Below are 25,654 nucleotides of genomic sequence, written 5' to 3'. Positions count from 1 at the left end.
AGTTGAATCTTTTGGAAACAGTAGAGACAGATGATACTGCCAGTCTGCGAGGCGGCCAGGTTTGTCAATCAAAAGTTGGCGCAGAAGCAGAGCGGAAGAGTCGGACATCACACAGAGCCGTGGTAATAGGGGACTCCATAGTGAGAGGAACTGACCAGGGTTTTTGTGGCAGCAGGCGGGACTTAAGGATGGTGTGTTGCCTTCCTGGTGCCAGGGTTAAAGACATCACAGACAGAGTGCAGGAAATCCTCCAGGACGAAGGTGAAGAGGCAGAGGTGGTGGTACATGTCGGCACAAATGATGTTGGGAAGAAGAGGAGGAACATACTATAGCGGGACTTCGGAGAACTAGGAAGAAGGCTGAAAAGCAGGACGTCCAGGGTGGTTATCTCCAGTTTGCTTCCAGTTCCTCGGGCTGGTGAGGCCAGAAACAGGGAGATAATGGACTTGAACGTGTGGCTGAGGAACTGCTGCAGGAAGCAAGGATTTAAATTCTTGGATCACTGGGGTATGTTTTGTGGTAAGCATAAATTATACAAAAGAGACGGTTTGCACCTTAATAGGTTAGGGACCAGCATTCTGGCAGGCAGGTTTGCTACTGCAACACAGCTGCGTTTAAACTAAGTAGAGGGGGAAAGGGGACAAACTGGAAGTTTGAGAAGGAAATTAAAGGGAAAGTTAGAACAAGGGAAGTCAAGAAAGACAACTGTATCAACGAAGCAGAAAACTCAAAAAGGAATCATGCTGTAAGGTTGAGTGAAATAGGAATTGATGGGAAGGGTGAGGGCAGTGACAAATTAAAAATACTATATATGAATGCACGAAGCATTAGAAATAAGATGGATGAGCTTGAGGCTCTTTTGGAAATTGGCAGATATGATATTGTGGGGATAACTGAGACGTGGCTTCAAGTGGACAGGGCCTGAGAAATGAATATTCAAGGCTACACGTGCTATCATAAGGACAGACTGACGGGCAGAGGGGGTGGGGTGGCCATGTTGGTAAGGGATGATAGTCAGTCCCTTGCGCGGGGAACCTAGAATCAGGGGATGTAGAGTCAGTATGGATACAGCTGAGAAATTCTAAGGGTAAAAAGACCCTCTTGGGAGTTATCTACAGGCCCCCAAACAGTAGTCTGGATGTCGGATGTAAGTTGAATCAGGAGCTGAAATTGGCCTGTCGCAAAGATGTTACTACAGTTGTTATGGGGGATTTCAATATGCAGATAGACTGGGAGAATCAGGATGGTATTGGACCTCAAGAAAGAGACTTTGTGGAGTGCCTCCGAGGTGGATTCTTAGAACAGCTGGTGCTGGAGCCTATCAGGGAGAAGGCAATTCTGGATCTCGTATTGTGCAACGAACCAGAATTGATCAGGGACCTCAAAGTGAAGGAGCCATTGGGAAATAGAGACCATAATACAATAAGCTTCAATCTGCAATTTGAGAGGGAGAGGGTATAATCAGAAGTGACAATATTTCAGTTGAATAAAGGGAAATATAGAGCTATGAGGGAGGAGCTGGCCAAAGTTCAATGGTGCAATATTTTAGCAGGGATGACAGTGGAGGAACAATGGCAGATATTTTTGTGTATAATGCAGAAGATGCAGGATCAGTTCATTCCAAAAAGGAAGAAAGATCCTAGGAGGAGGCATGGGTGGCCGTGGCTGATGAGGGAAGTTAAGAAACATATAAAGTTAAAAGAGAAAAAGTATAACATAGCAAAGATAAGTGGGAAAATGGAGGACTGGGAAGCTTTTAAAGAACAACAGAGGATTACTAAGAAGGAAATACACAGAGAAAAAATGAGGTACGAAGATAAACTGGCCAGAAATGTAAAGGAGGATAGTAAAAGCTTTTTTAGGTATGTGAAAGGCAAAAAAATGATTAAGACTAAAATTGGGCCCTTGAAGACAGAAACGGGGGAATATATTACGGGGAACAAAGAAATGGCAGAAGAATTGAATTGGTACTTCAGATCTGTGTTTACTGGGGAAGACACAAGCAATCTCCCTGAGGTAACAGTGGCTGAAGGACCTGAACTGAAGGGAATTTATATTTTCCAGGAATTGGTGTTGGAGAGACTGTTAGGTCTGAAGGTTGATAAGTCCCCGGGGCCTGATGGTCTACATCTCAGGGTACTGAAGGAGGTGGCTCGAGAAATCGTGGATGCTTGGTGATTATTTTCCAGAGTTCGATGGATTCGGGATCAGTTCCTGTGGATTAGAGGGTGGCTAATGTTGTACCACTTTTTAAGAAAGGTGGGAGAGAGAAAGTAGGAAATTATAGACCAGTTAGTCTGACTTCAGTGGTGGGAAAGATGCTGGAGTCTATTATAAAGGATGAAATTACGACACATCTGGATAGTAGTAACAGGATAGGTCAGAGTCAGCATGGATTTATGAAGGGGAAATCATGCTTGACTAATCTCCTGGAATTTTTTGAGGATGTAACTCTGAAGATGGACGAGGGAGATCCAGGATTCCGCTGATGGGTGAGTGCCGAACCAGAGGACACAGCTTAAAAATATGGGGTAGACCATTTAGGACAGAGATGAGGAGAAACTTCTTCATCCAGAGAGTGGTGGCTGTGTGGAATGCTCTGTCCCAGAGGGTAGTGGAGGCCCAGTCTCTGGATTCATTTAAGAAAGAGTTGGATAGAGCTCTCAAGGATAGTGGAATCAAGGGTTATGGAGATAAGGCAAGAACAGGCTACTGATTAAGGATGAGGTTAAAAACAATGACTGCAGTTGTTGGAAACCAGATCCTGGGCCCTTCATTTTGCCCGAAACGTTGATTTCGCTGCTCCTTGGATGCTGCCTGAACTGCTGTGCTCTTCCAGCACCACTAATCCAGATACTGATTAAGGGTGATCAGCCATGATCATATTGAATGGTGGTGCAGGCTCAAATGGCAGAATGGCCTATTCCTGCACCTATTGTCCATTGTCTTACCATTATGATTTCCTCTCATTTTTGCTACAATTGTTAATGTGTGTTAACAGCATTTACACTTCTGGAATTACTAATGCAAAGGCAGGGATGCTACTCACTGGGCCACATGATCTCCCACACACCTGCACCAACATCTAAAACAAATTCAGTACTGACAGAAACCCTAACAAAGGCTTTGGGTGCAGATACATTGTACCTTGAAAGTGGTGGTGAAAGCGGCATTTAGAACACTTGCTTTCATGAGTTATTGATTTTCCAAAAGTCCATGGATTCTGGAAAGGTACCAGTGGATTGGAAACATGCTAATGTGGCACCCATATTCAAAAGAGGAGACAGGAAAAAAGTGGGAATCTATAGATCAATTAGTTTGATCTCTGCAGAGGGGACATTGCTGGAGTCAATCATAACGGAGGAGATAACTGAACATTTGGAAAAACAAAGCTCAATTCACCACTGTCAGCACAGTTTCAAACTTACTGGAGTTCTTTAAAGATGTAATCAGCAAGGTCGATAATGGGGATCCAATGGATGTGGTACATCTAGACTTCCAGAAGACATTTGATAAAGTGCTACACAAAAGATTGATCCAGAAGGTTAGATCCCAGGGGATTAAGGTAGAGTATTGGCTTGGTTAGAGGATGGGTTGACTGATAGAAAGCATAGGGTCGAGATAAATGTGGCGAACTATAACTAGTGGGGTGTCGCAAGGTTCAATTCTTGGAAACTAACTAATTACAATATATATATAAATGATCTGCAAAGAGGGGCAGAGTGTAACACAGCAAAATTCACTGATGATATTAAAACAGATGGGAAAGCAGGCAGTGATGAGGAGATGAAGAGTTTACAAATGGATATTAATAAGCTAGGAGGATGCAGAATCTGGCAAGATGGGGTTAATGTGAGTAAGTGTGAAGTTGTCCATTTTGGCTGGAAAAACAACAGGACAAGTTATTATTTAAATGGGAAGCAGATTCAAAGTATATCAGTGCAGAGGGATTTGGGAATCTTTGTACATGAAATGCAGAAAATAGGTAAGCAAGTTTAACATACAATAAGGCAGGCAAATGGAATCCTGGCATTTATTGTCAATGGATTGGAATTATGGCCGTAAAGAAGTGTTGTTAAAAAATACATAAGGCACTGGTGAGACCCCATCTGGAATACTGTGTTCAGTTCTGGTCTCCTTACTTGGTAAAGTATGCAGTGGCACTGTAAGCAGTTCAGAGGAAGTTCACAAGGCTGCTCGCAGGGATAAAGAGCTGTTGTATGAGGAGCGGTTGAATAGCTTGGGCTTATACTCACTGGAGTTCAGAAGAATGTTGGAGGGATCTGATTGAGGTACATGAAGTGCTAAAGGGACTGATAAGATAGACATGGAACAATCTTGAATAAGAGAGCATAGGTATAGAGTGAGAGAAGGTGGGTTCAAAACTGGGAGGAGGAGAAATGACATCTCTCAGAGGGTTGTGAATCTGTGGAACGCACTACCTTGGAATGTCGTGGAGGTAGAATCATATAATAGATTCAAGAAAGAAATAGATATGTTTCCAATGAAAAATGGATAAAGAGCTATGGGAAGCAGGGAGGTAAGGGCTGTTGAGACCAGAATAAGATCAGTCATGATCATGTTAAATGGTGGAGATGGCTCAAAGGGTTGAATTGCCAAATCCTGCTCCTAATTCCTAAGTTCCTATTGGTCAGAGCATTGACTACAGGAGTTGGGACATCATGTTATGGCTGTACAAGACATTGGTTGGTCCACATTTGGAATACCGTATACAATTCTGGTCAGCCTGCTGTTGGAATAAACCAGGGAGGGTGCAAAAACGATTTCTAGAGATGTTACCAAGACTGGAGGGTTCGAGTAATGAGGAGAGTTTGGATAGCTGGGACTGTTTTCCTGAAGCATAGGAGATTGAGGGGTGACCTTGTATAAGTTTATAAAATCATGAGAAGCAGAGATAAAGTAAACAGCCAACGTCCTTTCCTCAGGGTAGGGGATTGCAAAACTAGAGGGCATAGGTTTAAGGTAAGAGAGGAAAGATTTACAAAGGGACTTGAGGAGCAGCTTTTTCATGCAGAGGGTGGTATGTATACGGAACAAGCTGGCAGAGGAAGTGGTAGAGGTGAGTACAATTACAATTAAAAAGGCATTTGGACAGGTACTTGGATAGCAAAGGTTTAAGAGAGAAATGGGCCAAACACAGGCAAATGGGACTAGTCTAGTTTAGAAACCGTGGCCGGCATGGACAATTTGGGTCATAGGTCTGTTTCTATGCTGTATGACTCCAGGGCCATGCTAATACTTGTAAAGAATATTTTTTTGATCACTATCAAAAATATTTATAGTTACATTGCACCCATATTTTCAGGGCTGTGGATGGTCTCGTGGTGTTGAAATAGGATCCTCACTGTCTGTACATATTGTTAATAAGACCCCTATCAAATTCCATTTGAGACAGGTCACTACTGTGGGAGCTGGGAGCAGCAGAGGTATGACGTGGCAGATTGTGGTGTCTGTCAGCATGCACATGGATTTCATGGCAGCCAATTTTAGATTCAACATTTCAACTAATGTCTTATTTTAATCACATATATAAACATGTATTCATGGAGCCTGCTGAGTTCATAAGTGTGGAAGATTGTGCAACTATCTAAACTTCCTAAGGGAGCAATGAATTGTGAAGTAAATGCTATGATACTGACTTTGAAGATTCTGCTCAGACTATTTAGTCTTTGTCTTGGCTGATGCAGTTAGATTGAACAGTGATGGAAGGTATTGTTGATTGTGCAGGCAAGAGGCACTTGCAAAGGAATAATCTGATCACCGACGTTCAGTTTGAGTTTCAACAAGACCACTCAGCTTGTGAACTCATTACGGAATTAGCTCAATAGGAACAAAAGAGGTAAATTCCAGAGTGAAGTGAGAATGACTCCCTCAACAGGAAGGCAACATTTGACTGATTGTGGTATCAAACAGCACCAGCCAAACTCCAGTAAATGAGAAAGTGAGGACTGCAGATGCTGGAGATTAGAGGCAAGTGTGTGTGGTGCTGGAAAAGCACAGCAGGTCAGGCAGCATCTGAGGAGCAGGAGAGTAGGGCAAAAGCCCAGAAAATTGATTCTCCTGCACCTCGGTTATTGCCTGATCTGCTATGCTTTTCCAGCACCACACTCTCAAATCCAGTAAATGAGACTCAGGAAAAACTGTCTACTGTTTTCAGTCACACCCAGCACAAAGGAAGATGGTTATGCTTATTGAATATCAATCACCTCAACCACACAATATCTCTGCAGGAGGTCTCAGGCAGTATCCAAGTTTCAACCATCTTCAACGGCTTCAGAAATGACCTTCCATCCATCGTAAGGTCAGAAGTGGGATGTTCACTGATAACTGCAAAATATTCAATGCCATTCACAACTCCTCAGATACTGGTGCAGTCTATATTCAAATGCAGCAAAACCTCGACAACATTCAGGTTTAGGCTGATAAGTCACAAGTAACATTCACGACACACAATTGGTTATCACCCACTGAGAGAATCTAACCACTGCTCCTTGATTTTCAATGGTATTATCATAATGAATTCCCCATTATCAATTCCTTGGGGTTACCATTGACCAGAAACTGAACTGGACTAGCCATATACAGATTGTGCTTACAGGAGTAGGTTAGAGGCTAGGAATTTCACAGCAAGGAACTCACCTCCTACTCTTTAAAGCTTATCCATCATCGAATACTCCCCACTTGTTTAAACAAAAAGCTGATGTGGAAAGTTAGGCTCTGATTTTCACTGTTGCAGAAGGTGTCTCTGTTGCTGGAAAAGTTATTATGGATCATAAGTCCCATCTCAAACCCAGAATTTCTGGGGCTGCCGTTCCTTCCCCAACTGCAATCAGGTTTGATACTCTCTGAAGCCTGGAATATGGAGTGTGGAGGTTAGACCAGGTAAGAGCAGGTCTACCCTCAATGTATATCTTTCGGATAGACAAGGTACCCCTTTGGAGAGCTGAGATACTTCAGGTATGGTTCCAGTTAGATAGATCCAACTGCTTGTTGAATCAAAATGCTTGGTGATATGAGAGATAAAGCACTTGATTGGCAGATATGTTTACATAAGGGATTTGTTAAAGTAATTTCAATATTAGATGCTTCTTTGTGTCAATGACAGTATTTTTTTGATTAGTGTCATAATCAATTAACTGGTTACTTTTTTTTGTCAGGATTCCTTGATCACTGACCATGTTGGATAAAGGTGAATTGGCAGGACGAGGAAAGAGACAAGGAATGTTGTTAGTAGAGTATGAGTTGGCACTAAGTTAGAATTGGGCTCTAAAAGTCTATGAGAATGATATGGGGCATACGAGATACAGGAGATCAAGTACTGGATTTACTTGGGGATGTGAGGGGCCATGGGAGATAGCTACAGGAGCAGAGATTGACATGGGAGCATGATGGATCATGGGAATAGGTACAGGAAATAGGAGGCATGGAGAGTGAGTGGAGTTAGGAGATTACAGCAGGAAGAGTGTTTTCTGTTTTAATTCCTATGTTTAAATTTAGAACAAGGTACAACAGCCCCAGAGCAGGTCACCGAGAGAACTGGCAGCCTCCTTCCAACCTCACCCAACCCAGAGAGTGGTAATCATGGAGCTGTGATTTTTCACAACTCAAAAATCTAACAGAAGCTAATATAAAGGCTAATTGAATATTCACTTTATACCGAGAGAAACAAAATTCAAGGTAGTAGAAATCATGGGGTCACAAAGCTGTACAGCTCAGAAACAGATCCTTCAGTCCAAGTCATCCCTGCCAGATATCCCAGACAAATCTCGTCCCATTTGCCAGCATTTGCCCTTACCCCTCTAAACCCTCCTTATTCATGTATCCATCCAAATTCCCTTTTAATGCTGCAATTGTACCAGCCTCCATCACTTTCTCTGGCAGCTCATTCCATACTGGCACCACTTTCGTGTGAAAGGGTCGCCCCTTAGGTCATGCTTAACTTCTCCAAAGCTCATAATGAGTCTTCATGAGAAGTACAAAGAGTGATTCTGGGCATAATGTCTGAGAAAAGATATTTTGAACTTAAAGTAAGTGCAAGATATATCCAGCAGAATGACATCTGAACTAACATTTCCATTTCAAGGAGGAATTACATAAACTAGGGTTGTGATCTCTAATTTAGAAAATTAATGGGTAATCTGAACACATTTCCAAAAGATAGAAGGGAATAAATGAGTTATATAGAATGGTATTGTTTCCATTCCTAGAGAGTCTGGGAATAAGGGACACATTAAAATTAGAGTCAGGCACTTCAGGAGTAAAATTGGGGAATATTTCTATGCACCAAGTGTAGAAGGAACTTAGGGCATCCTTCTGCAATGACAATTGGTTCTAGAATGGATACATCAATTTGGAATTTGCGACTAATAGATCTTTCTTCTCCAGCACTATGATGAAATATAGGAAGAAAACACCAAATATGTGGAGCTAGGTTATAAGTCAGCTGTGATCTCATTGAGCAGTGGTACAAGCTCAAGCAGCGAAATGATCAATTCCTGTTCTTTGTTTTTAGATTAGATTCCCTACAGTGTGGAAACAGGCACATTCGGCCCAACAAATCCACACCAATCCTCTGAAGGGTAACCCACTCAGATCCTATTCCCCTACCATATATTTACCCCTGACTAATGCAGCTAAAACTATGGGCAATTTACGCTGGCCAATTCACCTGACCAGCACATCTTTGGATTGTGGGAGGAAACCGGAGCACAAACACAGAGAGAATGTGCAAACTCTATGCAGTCGCCCGAGGTGGGAATTGAAACTGGGTCCTTGGTGCTGTGAGGCAGCAGTGCTAACCACTGAGCCACCATGCTGCCCATTCTTAGACATGGCATCATCCAACAATGATACTAGTGAATACAACCCCACTGGCCTATCCCAGCCCTGCCGAGTTTTCACCATTCCCCCTGACCTCCCCCTCACTGAGGACGAACATTCAGTCCTCAGCAAAGGCCTTACCTTTATCCCCCTCCGCCCATGCATCAATGAATTTAATACACGCTGTGACGTCGAACACTTCTTCCGCCGCCTCCGTGCTTACTCTTACAATCAGGACTCCTGCCCACCTTCCGAAGACCACTTCATCTGCCTTCAACACACTCCATCCACCTGGACACCCTGCGCTGGCCTATTACCCACCTTCAATCTCTTCATTTCCAACTGCCGCCGGGACATTAACTGCCTCAACCTGTCTACCACCCTCCCCCACTCCAACCTCTCACCCTTACAATGTGCAGCCCTCCATTCCCTCTGCTCCAATCCCAACCTCACCATCAAAGGGGGCGCAGTGGTAGTTTGGCGCACTGACCTCTACACCGCTGAAGCCAAACGCCAACTCAAAGTCACCTCCTCCTACCGCCCCCTCGACCATGACCCCACCCCCCATCACCAAACCATTATCTTCCAGACCATACAGAACCTCATCACCTCAATAGATCTCCCACCCACAGCTTCCAACCTCATAGACTGGATACCTTGCACTGCCCGGTTCTACCACCTTCCCAAGATCCACAAGCCTGACCACCCTGGTCGACCAATTGTCTCAGCATGCTCCTGCCCCACCAAACTCATCTCCACCTACCGCGACACTATCCTATCCCCCCTAGTCCAGGAACTCCCCACATACGTTCGAGACACCACTCACGCCCTCCACCTTCTCCAAGACTTCCCTTTCCCCAGCCCCCAATGCCTCATCTTCACTATGGATATCCAATCCCTCTACACCTCCATCTGCCATGACCAGGGCCTCCAAGCCCTCCGTTTCTTCCTCTCCCGATGTCCCCAACAGTACCCTTCCACTGACACTCTCATTTGTTTGGCTGAAATGGTCCTTACCCTTAATGATTTTTCCTTTTAATTCTCCCACTTCTTCCAGACCAAAGGGGTAGCCATGGACACCCATATGGGCCCCAGCAAAGCCGGTCTCTTTGTTGGCTACGTAGAACAGTCCATCTTCCGTGGCACCACTCCCCACCTCTTCCTCCGCTACATTGATGACTGCATTGGCGCCACCTCATTCTCCCGCGAGGAGGTTGAGCAATCCATCAACTTCACCAACACTTTCCACCCCGACTTTAAATTCACCTGGACCATCTCTAACACCTCCCTCCCCTTCCTGGACCTCTCCATCTCTATTAATGACGACTGACTTGACACTGACATTTTTTACAAACTCACCGACTCCCACAGCTACCTGGATTACACCTCTTCCCCCCATTCCTCCTGCAAAAATGCCATCCCATATTCCCAATTCCTCTGCCTCCACTGTATCTGCTCCCAGGAGAACCAGTTCCATCACAGAACACACCAGATGGCCTCCTTCTTTAGAGACTGCAATTTCCCTTCCCACATGGTTAAAGATGCCTTCCAATGCATCTTGTCCACATCCCACACCTCCGCCCTCAGACCCCACCCCTCCAACCGTAACAAGGACAGAACCCCCCGGTGCTCACCTTCCACCCTACCAACCTTCACATAAACCAAATCATCCGCCGACATTTCCTCCACCTTCAAACGGACCCCACCCATTTCCACTTTCCACAAAGACCATTCCTTCAGTGACTACCTGGTCAGGTCCATGCCCCCCAACAACCACCCTCCCTTCCTGGCACCCTCCCCTGCCACCGCAGGAATTGTAAAACCTGCGCCCACACCTCCTCCCTCACCTCCATGCAAGGCCCCAAAGAAGCCTTCCACATCCGTCAAAGTTTTACCTGCACATCCACCAATATCATTTATTGTATCCATTGCTCCCGATGCGGTCTCCTCTACATTGGGGAGACTGGACGCCTCCTAACAGAGCACTTTAGGGAACATCTCCAGGACACCCGTACCAATCAACCACATCGCCCTGTGGCCCAACATTTCAACTCCCCGTCCCCTCTGCCAAGGACATGCAGGTGCTGGGCCTCCTCCACCACTGCTCCCTCACCACCAGACACCTGGAGGATGAATTCCTCATCTTCCGCCTCGGAACACTTCAACCCAAGGCATCAATGTGGATTTCATCAGTTTCCTCATTTCCCCTTCCGCCACCTTACCCCAGCTCCAACCTTCTAGCTCAGCACCGACCTCATGACCTGTCCTACCTGCCTATCTTCTTTTCCACCCACCTCTCTGACCTATCACCTTCATCCCCACCCCCATTCACCCATTGTACTCTTTGCTACCTTCCCCCACCATCCTCTCTGACCTATCACCTCCATCCCCACCCCCATTCACCTATTGGACTCTATGCTACTTTCTCCCCACCCCCACCCCCTCTCATTCATCTCTCCACTCTGCAGACACCCTGCCTCTATTCCTGATGAAGGGCTTTGGCCGAAATATTGATTTTCCTGCTCCTTGGATGCTGCCTGACCTGCTGTGCTTTTCCAGCACCACTCTAATCTAAACTCTGGTTTTCAGCATCTGCAGTCCTTGTTTTTACCATTCACCAATAGTCCCACTCCGTACCTTCTCTCTTGTCACCATCACAGCTGGACCATGATCATACAAAAAAGTCACCACAGAACATTCCAAACTGACTTTATAAATCAAACATCTAATATTCCATATTGAAGTCATAGAGATGTACAGCATGGAAACAGACCCTTCAGTCCAACCTGTCCACGCCGACCAGATATCCCAACCCAATCTAGTCCCACCTGCCAGCACCCAGCCCATATCCCTCCAAGCCCTTCCTATTCATACACCCATCCAAATGCCTCTTAAATGTTGTAATTGTACCAGCCTCCACCACATCATCTGGCAGCTCATTCCATACACATACCACCCTGTGTGTGAAAAAGTTGCCCCTTAGGTCTCTTTTATATCTTTCCCCTCTCACCCTAAACCTATGCCTTCTAGTTCTGGATTCCTCACCCTCAGGGAAAAGACTTTGTCTCTTTAGTGTATCCATGCCCCTCATAATTTTGTAAACCTCTATAAGGTCACCCTTCAGCCTCCGACTCTCCAGAGAAAACAGCCCCAGCCTGTTCAGCCTCTCCCTGTAGCTCAGATCCTCCAAGCCTGGCAACATCCTTGTATATCTTTTCTGAACCCTTTCAAGTTTCACAACATCTTTCCGATAGGAAGGAGACCAGAATTGCACGCAATATTCCAACAGTGGCCTAACCAATGTCCTGTACAGCTGCAACATGATCTCCGAACTCCTGTACTCAATACTCTGACCAATAAAGGAAAGCATACCAAACACCTTCTTCACTATCCTATCTACCTGCGACTCCACTTTCAAGGAGCTATGGATCTGCACTCCAAGGTCTCAATGTTCAGCAACACTCCCTAGGACCTTACCATTAAGTGTATAAGTCCTGCTAAGATTTACTTTCCCAAAATGCAGCACCTCGCATTTATCTGAATTAAACTCCATCTGCCACTTCTCAGCCCATTGGCCCATCTGGTCCAGATCCTGTTGTAATCTGAGGTAACCCTCTTCGCTGTCCACTACACCTCTAATTTTGGTGTCATCTGCAAACTTACTAACTGTACCTCTTATGCTCGCATGCAAATCATTTAAGTAAATGACAAGAAGTAGAGGACCCAGCACTGATCCTTGTGGCACTCCACTGGTCACAGGCCTCCAGTCTGAAAAACAATCCTCCACCACCACCCTCTGTCTTCTACCTTTGAGCCAGTTCTGTATCCAAATGGCTAGTTCTCCCTGTATTCCATGAGATCCAACCTTGCTAATCAGTCTCCCAGGGGAACCTTATCGAACGCCTTACTGAAGTCCATATAGATCACATCTACTGCTCTGCCCTCATCAATCCTCTTTGTTACTTCTTCAAAAAACTCAATCAAGTTTGTGAGACATGATTTCCCATGCACAAAGAGGCAGCACGGTGGCTCAGTGGTTAGCACTGTAGCCTCACAGCAGCAGGGTCCCAGGTTCGATTCTGACCTCGGGTGACTGTCTGTGTGGAGTTTGCACATTCTCCCCGTGTTTGCGTGGGTTTCCTCCCACAGTCCAAAGATGTGCAGGCCAGGTGAATTGGCTATGCTAAATTGCCCATAGTGTTAGATGCATTGGTTAGAGTGAAATGGGTCTGGGTGGGTTACTCTTCGGAGGGTTGGTGTGGACTGGTTGGGCTAAAGGGCCTGTTTCCACACTGTAGGGAATCTAATCTGAACAAAGCCATGTTGACTATCCCTATTCAGTCCTTGCCTTTCCAAATACATGCACATCCTGTCCCTCAGGATTCCCTCCAACAAGTCAATTAATCATTTTTTGCAATTCTTTAATACCAGCCTTCCTGGTTCCTTTGCCTGGCTACAGCTGTCCTGCAGGGATGCCCTCGTGAGCTAGCTGGGGAAGTGGTGGGGGGGGGCTGATTTTCAGGAAGTGAGATCACAGCTAACCTTACACAAGCACAACTTCAAGCAGCTCTGGCACTACAGCTTCTGGGTTTGGGTTACATCACCATGGTAAAGGTGATAATCACAAAACCAGGGCACTGGCAGAACTGCAGTGATTGTTGGGTGAACACTGTCAACCTTAGAAAGCACAACAGGTTTGTTCTCCACAAATTCACATCATTCTCTTGGGCCAGTGCCCCAGTAATCTTAGTGAACTACGAACAAAAGTTTGCTGAAATCTGTCAAGCCCATGCAAAAAGGGTGTACTGGAAGCTCTATGTTAAATATGTTATTGTCAGACTCCTCGATAATCCTTGATCTTAACTCTGACAGGCCTGCCAATGCAGAGAGTATTCCTGTGTCCACATCTGCCTGCCATTTTCTGCATTCTGGATTAGTGGTGCTGGAAGAGCACAACAGTTCAGACAGCATCCGAGGAGCAGTAAAATCGATGTTTCGGAAAAAAGCCCTTCATCAGGAATAAAGGCAGAGAGCCTGAAGGGTGGAGAGATAAGCTAGAGGAGGGTGTGGGTGGGGAGAAAGTAGCATAGAGTACAATGGGTGAGTGGGGGAGGGGATGAAGGTGATAGGTCAGGGAGGAGGGTGGAGTGGATAGGTGGAAAAGAAGATAGGCAGGTAGGACAAGTCATGGGGACAGTGCTGGGGTGGAAGTTTGGAACTAGGGTGAAGTGGGGGAAGGGGAAATGAGGAAACTGTTGAAATCCACATTGATGCCCTGGGGTTGAAGTGTTCCGAGGCGGAAGATGAGGTGTTCTTCCTCCAGACGTCTAGTGGTGAGGGAGCGGCGGTGAAGGAGGCCCAGGACCTCCATGTCCTCGGCAGAGTGGGAGGGGGAGTTGAAATATTGGGTCACAGGGCAGTGTGGTTGATTGGTGCGGGTGTCCTGGAGATGTTCCCTAAAGGACTCTGCTAGGTGGTGTACAGTCTCCCCAATGTAGAGGAGACCGCATCAGGAGCAGGTTGTCTCAAGCAAGTCTTCATCTGCAGCTCAACTGTGCCCCCTGATGGAGGTTGGCACATGCGTTATCTTTTCTCCTGCCTTGGTCACTCATGCTAAGTGTTTCACCATATGCTGACACTGTCTCTAAACTATCCTTACCTCATACACAGTTGGTGACCATGAGCAAGAGAGTTCCTTCATTGTCATGCTTTCTGCTCTTCCACCTGTATGGTAATATTTCAGTTACTGGTTATATGAGATGAATGGCACAAGGGGTTGGTTGTGGCTGTAGAGTCGGCGATGGGGGAAGAGGAGCTGCAAGCATTTGCCATTTGTAAATTAGAGTAACTTGTGCAAAGAATGGGAAGTTGGAACAGGAGATGGTTTACGTCACCTTTAGATTTCACCCCTGCTGTTGTCCATGGTCTCAGTTACAGCTGCTCCAATAATAGTCAGCACCATCTCCTCCAACAGAGTAAGGATAACCAGCTGTTCATGATCCTACCAGGTAGATTCTACTGTCTGCGCATATCCATGAAGTTGTAAAGTTCATCAAACAAAATGAGTGTTGTTGGAGCTGCACTCATTCAGGCAACTAGGGAAATTTCCATCACATTCCTAACAGTGCTTTGTAGATAGTGGACAAAATCAGAAGTCACAGGAGAACAGATTATAGTCCAACAAGTTTACTTGAAATCACAAGCTTTCATAGCGCTGCTCCTTCATCAATTGCACTGATGTCACCTGACGAATGGGCAGTGCTGCAAAAGCTTGTGATTTCAAATAAACCTGTTGGACTAGAATCTGATGTTGCATGACTTCTGACTTTGTCCACCCCAGTCCGACACTGGCACATCCACATTGTAAATAGTGGATAAGCTTTGAGGAGTCAGGAGATGAGTTACTTGCCACAGAATTCTAACTGGTCCTTATAGCTACATATGACTGGTCCAGTCCACAGTATCTGAGGAGTTACAAAAGGGGCTGCACAGTTTGCAATCGCAATGAACATTCCCACTTCTGACCTAATGGTGGGGGCGAAGGTCATGGATAAAGCAGCCAAAGAGGATTGGGCCTTTGGCAGTACCCTAATGAACTCCTGAAGTGATGTCCTGTGGCTAGATGATTAACTTCCACACAGTGGAAGGTTTTCCCTTGACTCCCATCCAGTTTTGCTAAGGCTTTTTCATGCTACACTCAATCAAATGCTGCCTTCGTGGCGAAGGCAGTCACCCTCACTTACCTTCTTAAGTTCAGTTCTTTTGTCCATGTTTGGCATGAGGTTAGGAGCTTATGGACCTGTCAGAACTCAAACTGTGCATCAGTAACCAAATTATTGCTGAACAAGTAACAATTGACATCACTGTCAATGACAAGTTTCATCACTTTATGGACAATTCAGAGTAGACCGACGGAGTGTTAATTAGTCCTATCTTTTATGGACAAGATGTACCTCAGTCGTTTTCCATATGGCTAGACAGATGCAAGTGGTCTAACCATACTGGCACACTTCGCTAGGGGAGCAGCCAGTCCTGGAGCACCAGTTCTCAGTATTATTGCTGGAATATTGATGTGGAGGTGCCAGTGTTGGACTGGGGACTATAACTTGGTGTTATGTGACTTTTAACTTTGCTGGGATATTGTCAAGGCTCATAGCCTTTGCAGTATTAAATGCCTTCAGTTATTTCTTGATATCACATGGAGTGAATCATATTGGCTGAAAGCTCAAATCTGTGGTACCAGGCACCTCAGGAGGTATCCACGATGATAATATAAAAACAAAGGACTGCAGATGCTTGAAATCTAAAACCAAAACAGAAATTGCTGGAGAAGCACAGCAGACCTGGCAGCATTTGTGGAGAGGAAGTAGAGTTAATACTTCAGGTCCAGTGATGTTAACTTTGCTTTCTCTTCATGAATGGTGCCAGACTTGCTGAGTTTCTCCAGTAATGTCTATTTTTGATGTGGGCATCCATGATAGATCATCCACTCGGCATGCCTGGCTGAAGACACCCATAAATGCTTAAGGGATGTGCAAAATGCTTTTCCACTGGGCTCTTTCATTATTGAGGATGGGGATATTTGTGGGGCTTCCTCCTCCAGTGAGTTGTTGAATTGTCCACCACTATTCAAGACTAAACATGGAAGGACTACCAAGCTTAGATCTGATCCATTGGTTGTGGGATTAATGGAAGATCACAGCAAGTTCCCAAAAGTGAAAAAATAATGAGTTGTATTATTGCACCCACAGAACCACAGAAATGATACAGGGTGAAGGGGGCTATTTGGCTCAGTTTGTCCACGCTGACCCAAAGACACCAATTGCTTTGTTTATAGTTAAACATTTTCTGATCACAGAATCACATACAGGTTATGGTGCAGAAAGTGGCCATTCAGTCCATTCCATCTGCACTGACTCTCTGAATGAGAATCATGACTTAGTGCCATTCTCCTCTGTCCGTCATGCCTTTGTACATCAGTGTAACATCAGTGATACTCTAACATTAGGAATTATGATAAAGTACAGTTGTTTGTAAACTTTTGCACAAGATGCTAATAACATTCTCAGTGCGTTTGACTGAGCATTGGAGTCTGGTTCAATTACAATATTGCTTCTCCTATATTTTGATTCTGAGCCATGGTGAGGGTTTGATGTTTATGAGTGTTGATATTGCCTCTGGAAATGTTACTAAGAATGATTTGCATTGTAGACTTACTGATATTGTGTGCATTTAGCTTCCAGATAAACAGTTCAAATATTTTTGTAAGTAAAATTTTGAGCATTTCAGATATTGTTTGTTGTTTATCGTGTAAAGTGATCTGTAAGAACGATTTGTATCATTTGATTGAGTGTAATGTTAAAATCAATCCCTGCTTTTTTGAAACATTTCCTCCTCGTAGATCTCTTTTTACTTTTTACAATCGTTTTATCCATTGTTATTTTAACTATTTCCTATATCAGAGTAGTTCAGCTGACTGCTGTGAAGTACTGACGGTAATCTCCAGGATGAACAAACTCTTGGACTGTCACCATTGATAAAAGTCAACTTGAAATATGATGACAGCGGGTATGTCAGTTATTGTATATAAAAAACATGCTCTTTTCCAAAAGCTTAGTATTATGAGGGTGTGGGAGTTGGAGAAGAAGCATGTATTAGCTTTAATTTGTTTTCAGTTCCATGTTTTCCAACTTTCGATCTTATCTGTGAGCATCTCATTATGGAGTTAGGAATCCATGATGGAAGATTAGAAATTGATCTCTAACAAATGTTACCAATTTGAATTTTTGCACTATTTGTCAGCCAGATCCTATATAATGCTTCTTTTGACTCACAATTCTGCTGCCTTTGATTGTTTTTAAGTCCTATTCATTTGAGAAACTGTGACTCCATGAAAAAAGGGGTTGTGAAAAATGAATACACACCCTAGTTTTGCCATCTTTAACACTGAAAGAATGGCCCATTATTACTAGCTCGAATCTTCCATTTTTATACCGAAACCAAACATTCTAATGATTTGCTATTGTTCATCAGAACAATGTTTACTTAATTTCTAACCATTTGATGTTGGCTACTACACGTTTTATTGGAAATGGAACATTCTTTAAATTAGATTAGATTCCTTACAGTGTGGAGACAGGCCATTTGGCCCAACAAGTCCACACCAACCCTTTTGAAGAGTAACCCATCCTGACCCACGTTCCTACATTTATCCCTGACTAATGTACCTAATGCTATGGGCAATTCAGCATGGCCAATTCACCTGACCTGAACATCTTTGGACTGTGGGAGGTAACAGGAGGAAACCCACGCAGACATGGGGTGAATGTGCAAACTTCACACAGATGGTTGCCTGAGGCTGGAATCGAACCATGGTCCCTAGCACTGAGAGGCAGCAGTGCGAACCACTGAGCCAACAATGCCACCCTTTTATAAACATTACAGGTGCTGACCCTGACAGCTATTAATTTGATTGTAGCTCTATTATTATCTTTGTAGCCACCTTCTGGGGGAAGGCTCTCACAATTTGCTCTAATTTTGCTTGGAATTCAGGTTGAGGTGGCTGATTGTCAAATGCACATATTATTGTTCCCCAGAATCTACAGCTAATATCTGAATTCCACGCAGTTTGCACAAGAATGTAACTTAGCACTTTATACATTTCAAGCAATGTAGTGACTTATGAATATTTACTGTAACAATGAAGTTTATGGAGAAAGTGCAGAAACTGGATTATGGGATATAAAAACTCAACAAGCACAAAGAATTCCATGTTTAGAAGGAAAGAATCATTAAATGAATCAGCACAGAAGGAGGGCATTTGACCATTTGCTGGCATTTTGCATGAGTCATCCAAATAATCACATTCTTTCATCATCACAAACTGCAAACTTTTCCTGTCCAAATATTTATCCAATTTCACTTTGAAAGTCATTATTGACTTCTTTCACTAATCGTGCATGCAGTTCAATCCAAGTCTTGGTACTTTTCTTTATTCATATAGCCTCTGGTTTTTCTGCTAACTGATATATAGAGGGATCTTGGCGTCCATGTTCATAAATCCCAAGTTGCCATCCAAGTTGATAGGGTTATTAAGAAGGCATATGGTGTGTTGGCGTTCATTAGCAGGGGGACTGAGTTTAAGAGCTGTGAGGTTATGGTGCAGCTCTGTAGAGCCCTGGTTAGACCACACTTAGAATATTGTGTTCATTCCTGGTCACCTCGTTATAGGAAGGATGTGGAAACTTTAGAGAGAGTGTAGAGGGCTGGAGGGCATGTCTTATGAAGAAAAGTGGAGGGAGCTAAAGCTTTCTCACTGGAGTGAAAAAGGATGACAGTTGACTTGATAGAGGAGTACAAGATGATGAGAGGTGTAGACAGAGTGGAGAGCCAGAGAATGTTTTCTCAGAGTGGAAATGACTTCACAAGGGGGCATAATTTTAAGGTGATTGGAAGAAGGTTTGGGGGGATGTCAGAGGTCAGTTCTTTACCCAGAGAGTGGTGGGTGCATGGGATGCAATGCCATGGTGGTAGTAGAGTCAGAGACATTAGAGACATTTATACGACTCTTGGACATGGATGATAGTAAAACGAATGGGTATGTAGGTTTGTTTGATCTTAGAATAGGACAAAAGGTCAGCACAACATCGAGGGCCAACGATCCTGCAATGCTCTATGTTCTGTTATGTGGCTTTCCTTTAAGGTAATTGACATCAAAGGGTTCCTTTGGGTGTGTATATACAGTTCTGCTTTGGTGACTCTGGCTGGTGGATTAGTCTGCTTTGGGGCTTGCAAGCTGCACAACCATAAATCAGATCATGTTATGTAATGCCTGCTAAAGTTGTAACGGTGTTTCACTGTTAAAATAAACTAACCCACAGAGTTAATCAATACCAGATAAACAATTGACTATTTATCGTTATCATTGAAAGGACATGATTAACAGCAGTGGAAAATGTTGCACTTGAACAGTCAGCATGCAAGTAAATGTTCAGGTGAAAAACATGGTTGACATTAATAAAATGCTCAAGTGCACGAGACAAGCTTCAATACCATTGTTCTTCACGATGTTGGAGAGTGTTGAAAACAGTTTCCTGGTAAGCAGACAAATCCCTATCAAGAGGCTAATTTAATTCATTTGAAAAAGACAAGTGATCAACTGTGTCTACACAGACACAATACATCAGGATTAACAGCTGAACAGCTAAAAGATCCCTGAAAAGATACGAAGCACTTTAGGAGATCAATTTAGAGTGAGATTAAATTTCCATTTTAATCGACCAGAACTGATATAATTTAGATAGGAGCCATAGACTACTTTGTGAGCAGATTCAGAAAAGAAATGGGGGCATTATGTGATTTTCATGTGAGGAGTTAGCAAACAGAATTCTTGAATTGGTGTTTGCAACTGTGTATGGAAACTTTCAAGAGAGATTTGTTTGACAATCCAAGAGTTACAGCAGCAAAGAGCTTCTATGTACCTAAAAATGAAATGGTCTTTGCGGGGTGATGGAGCTTACAGGTACAAAGTACAAATTCGATAGCTAACACAATAATTAGAACAGCCTTCTGCATTCACCAAGAAAATGTGCAGCTTTCAATTAATTTTGTGTGGCACGTGGCAGAAAAAAAGCCATTTGCTAAAAAAGGCCATTTGGCAGGAGCAGTGTACCAAAGCAAAGGCTGATGCAGCTACAAAGATCTGTGACCCAAACATACCGCACAGAAAGCATCTGTTCCAACTCCAATAAAGGAAACCTCTTATCCTGCCAACAGCCATAGACATGAACTGATTGAAAAGTCAGAATCTGACGACATACATGACGAGACACAAAGCAGTGAACTCGTTTCACCCCTTTAACCTTGTTGAAAATGTCAATGTCATCACACCATGTGAAATGTTTGCAAAAATTCAAATGATCTGTCCTCAGAAAACTTTGTAATTGGCTAAGATTAACACAGGTATCAATATACAGCTTCTGGGAATTTAATTAAAAAACTCAACCCCACAGAGAGGGGAAGCCATGATTAAATCTTCAAAAGTAAAACCTTCAGCGTGCAACATATCATCAACCTCAGTGTACAGGATCAGTCATGCTGCAATTCAAGTATACTCTGCTTAGACACTGCAATTACTCTAGATTGTAGACACTGCAGAGCCAGTGGTTCACCAGCATCCTGTGAACGAAAACCGGTCACAATCCCAGGAATCTATCAGACATCACACAACAATTCAAAATCTAACATCGAAATATCCAGAATGTTTAGATAAAATTGGCAGTTTCAAGGGAACTGCAGCATTGAACTTGAAGAAGGAGGCAAACCTCCTCTGCTAAGTGTGATGTCCATTTAGAAGACAAATTGAAGATTGTTAGACGAGATAGTCATCAAAAAAGAGTACAGATGCATGTAGACTAATGCAGCTCAATCAGAAGGATGGATTATTGAGATTGGACCTCAATCCACAACATCTAAATGCATCTCTAAACAATGCCCTTTAAATATACTCTCATTAGAAAAGCTAGATCCAAGCTTTTCAGGTATGAAATTCTTTTTGAAGTTTGATGCTTAAAGCATGGTTACTGGTCAGTATATTTCCAGTGGAGTCCTAACAGCTCACTATAGTGCACTCCCCATTGAAACAATACCATTTTCAATTACTCCCCTTCGGGCTTTGTGCTGCACTGGGATTTTTCAAGCTCACATCAACCTGGTCACATCCAATGAACCATGAAGTATCTGTATCGCTAATGGCATTGTTGAAATAGGAAGAACAAAGCAAGAGCAGAACCATAATCTGCACTTATTGCTGCACATGGAAGATTGTTTTCACCAGTCAAAAATTTCACATCAGCATTTCGGATCAATGCTTATACTCGCATTTATTCCAGGATGGCCATATGTCTCAATCCAATTAAACTAGAGGACTCGAAACCAAGGCAACTCATTAACACAAGTACAGTCTTTGTAGATGTCTTGTTCCCTTTAATTCTTGCTACCATACATTCCCAATTATTACTCAAAAGTCATTAACACCAAGGGAATGATTAAGCATGAATGTGCCTTTCCTGTGGATTGAGAATCACCAGTGCCTCTTTGAAGCACTGAATCAGTCATTATTGGAAACATCAAACTTACAATGACATTAACTTAGGAAATCAATACCTTGGAAATCGATGCCTCACAGAAAGGTTTGGGAATGTGCATCCTACAAAAAGGCAAACTGATTTGACCATAGTTCAACTACTCAAGTGCTGAATGGGAGACATTAGCTTTAGTTTTTGGAGTCATGTGTTTTCAGAAAAACCCATTCAGGAAAATGGTTTGTAGCAGAGATTGACCACAAATCATTGCAGAAGATTTGTTGAAAAATCATTGATAAATGCAGCTCCAAGCTTGCAGCATCTCCTCATAGAGATCCAATAACAATGCGATTAGGTACAAAAACAGGTCACTTTGCAGGTGACTCAACCCAGTGAAAATAAAAGACATACACTTACATCTTCAAGACGACTTCATTGACACTGAACTTGAAGATGTTTTCCAACTTGCATTGGTATATTTCAGACCATGTAAATGTCAGTGACTGTAAGAAGGAGCTCACTAGAAAATCATGTATTAGCCAGTGACATCGAAATCCTTGTTGTAAGCCATATTGCATGTGAAGGCTGTATACGACAGCACTAAAGTACCATGCATACTGCAAAGTCCATGCCCAACCTTTGCCTAAAATCATACTTGGCCTTTATCAGGTCCATGGAAGTGACTATATCCTCATCATTAACTACTTTACCATGTCCTTCCTCATTCATCAATTTCATTATATTACAAACACAACTGTTGCAGATACTCTAAACTCATTTTTAATTCATTCAGCGTCGCTAAAGAGATAATTAAGGACAGGACATATGTGAGAAAGAGCGTATCAATCACATTATGTTTTCTCTACGTTGTCCTGGGTCCAAAAATCTAACTGAACTCATGATGCACAGATTCAAAAATCTAATGCTCAGAGGTTGGCAATCTAAGCAAGATTGACACATTTGCACATTGCAATGAGAGAAACACCTCTGCATGTTATCATTCTATTTCAGCGGAACTCTTGTTTGGTAGATCATTGCACATTAATTTAACAATTCCAAACCAAAGCACTCCTTTTGGAATTTGAGAGTCGCTTGTAAACCTGCAAGAGAAAGTGACCACAATGCGCAACAAAAAGATACAGAACTGCCAAAATTACAAATGGGGCATTCAGGACCCCATAGAAGTTACATGGCGATTGGGAGAAGCGGCAAGAATGTGCTCAGAACAGAGATCCAGTGAGATCCATCCATGTGGTGGCACAATAGTGAGACTAAACATAGGAACAAAGAAAACAATCAACCCATCGAGCCTGCACTGTACGATCACAGCTGATCAAACATTTCAATGCCTTTTGCCCACATTACCATAACCCTTTCTGCCATTGATAATTAAATATGTATTAATCTCTACATTAAATATACTTAGAGATTGAGCTTTCACAGCTTTATAAAGGTAGAGAATTCCAAAGATTCACCACCCTATGCGTGGAAAAAAAAATCCCTTTACCTTGGTCCTAAATGGCACCCCATTATTTTTAAATTGTGTCCCTGGTTCGGGATTCTCCAACAGGGAAACATCTCACCTGCATCTACCTTTTAGTAGTTTGAAGGTTTCAATGGGATCATGTCTCATCGTCCAAACTCGAAAGAATACAATAGACAATAAGTGCAGGAGTAGGCCATTCAGCCCTTCGAGCCAGCACCACCATTCATTATGATCATGGCTGATCAGGTCCAATTTGACTCATGCCTCCTTATAGTGCAATCCTCCCATCCCAGGAACAAGTCTGGTGAACCATTTTTGCATTCCCTCAACGATTATATCTTTACTGAGATGCTCAGTGTTCCAGGTGTGTCCTAACAAAGCTCTTACAGATTTAAAGCAAAACTTCACTACTCCTGTACTAACATTCTCTTTTGTTAACAGCTAACATTTCATTAGCCATTCTAATAGTTTTCCACACTTGCGTGTTAGCCTTCAGTGACTTATTGACAAAGACACACAAGTCCGTATGCATATCTATACTTTCCAACCTCTCATCATTTAAGTAATAACCTGCACGTGTTCTTCCAAACAAAGCAGATAGCCTCACATCTTCTCACATTACATTCCATCCGACATACTCTTTCACAATCACTAAGCCTGTCTAAATCCTTTTGAAAACACTGTCCATCTTTCTCACAGCACAAATCCCAGCTTAGGTGTATAATAGATTTGTCATGCTACTGTGGACGAATCAGGTTTTGTAACAGTTTCCCAACCACTGCCCAGTTTGGTTGTGATACTAGATCCTTAATATACACAGAAAGAACAGACAGAACAGAAAGAATTTCACCAACAACTGCAGGCAATCAACAGTCCCTCCAGACATAGTAATATCTGAGGAGAAGGTGATTCCTAATGAAGAGCTTATGCTGGAAACGTTGACTCTTCTGCTCCTCGGATGCTGCCTGACCGGCTGTGCTCTTCCAGCACCACTAATCCAAAATTTGGTTTCTAGCATCTGCAGTCATTGTTTTTACCTGGCTGTGCTTTTCCAGTACTACACTCTCGACTCTGATCATAATATCTGAACCTGATAGTAAAGTACGTATATGTTCCAGGGACTCAGGCAGTATAATGTAAAACTGAAAATCTCCTGGATGCTTGTAGTTCTTTTATGCATTATTTAAAATGTTGAATTAGTTTCTGGCACAGTAACCCATGCTTATCAAGGCTCTGCTATTTCATTAACTGCCGCATACAAGCCTTGTAAAATAATCCTGAGTGCCTCAAGGGTAATCAATACTTACATGATAGGGGTTTTCTGCATTGAAAGTAGATGGAACCCCTTCTTCTGGAGCTGTGTCATTTACTCTTTGTTCTGCTCTTGCATCCTGAGCTTGGACATCAGCTGTGTCAATGTCAACTTCAGCAGCTGCACCCACAACTTGGCCATATTCGTCTACAGCACCAATGCCATAGTCATACTCATTGTAGTAAGGTTCAAATATTCGAGGTCTCTCATCATCCACTGATCGTCTCTTCCTTTGACCTTCTGTAAACAAAGCAGCGATTACAGGGCAATTTGACTACCCTCAAGCAAATTTTATTTTTAAACGCTAAAAGCAATGTTACCCATTTATCACACTTGGGTTGAATCCAGCTCAAATTAATGGGACAAATGCGTTCTGCACTCACCGGCCTTATACCGAATTAAAAATAAGGCTGTTCATGCTTAATTAACTTTCTTCAGCTTTTTGATGATGTCACAGCGAGGGTGGATGAAGATAATGTGGTTGAAGTAATGCATGTAGGCTTCCAAAAGTCATTACATAAACTGCTGCATACCAGGCCTGCCAGCTGTGTTAGAGCTCAAGGAATAAAAGGGTTAGGAGCAGGATGGATACAAGATTGGCCAAGTAGCAGGAAACATTGCTGTCATGGAATATGGGAGGACAATGGCTGGAAGGTAGTGGGCATGAGTTGGCATTAATTGACACAGGTGCTATAAAGTGACATGGGGACATAATAGATAAACATAAACATGTGGATGAATCAGATTTTGTAATGGTTTCCCAAACACTGCCGAGTTTGGTTGTGTTATTAGATCCTCAATACACACAGGGGCATAGGTTATCATCGGATGTAAAAGGGGCCATGGCAAGTGGGTGTGGAACATGATGTGCCATGGGTTTGCCAGGCTGAGGTATGAGGAGTGTGTGTAGCCCTTGTGGTTGCCTCTGAACTT

General features: G+C 43.2%; 1 protein-coding gene across 1 annotated transcript in view; it reads right to left on the bottom strand.

The window, feature by feature from the left end:
- cnmd (chondromodulin) overlaps positions 1–25,654 on the bottom strand; it is a 72,019-nt gene that overhangs the window by 11,383 nt on the left and 34,982 nt on the right. Inside the window, exon 6 of the mRNA XM_043691168.2 lies at positions 24,717–24,961. Coding sequence (XP_043547103.1) covers positions 24,717–24,961 — 245 coding nt within the window. The remainder of the gene's footprint in view (positions 1–24,716; positions 24,962–25,654) is intronic.

The sequence above is a fragment of the Chiloscyllium plagiosum genome, unplaced genomic scaffold (genome assembly GCF_037043375.1).
Source record: "Chiloscyllium plagiosum isolate Xiang-an unplaced genomic scaffold, Cpla_swu_hap1 HiC_scaffold_6, whole genome shotgun sequence".
Lineage (NCBI taxonomy): Eukaryota > Metazoa > Chordata > Chondrichthyes > Orectolobiformes > Hemiscylliidae > Chiloscyllium > Chiloscyllium plagiosum.
This window is presented reverse-complemented; position numbering and strand designations above follow the sequence as displayed.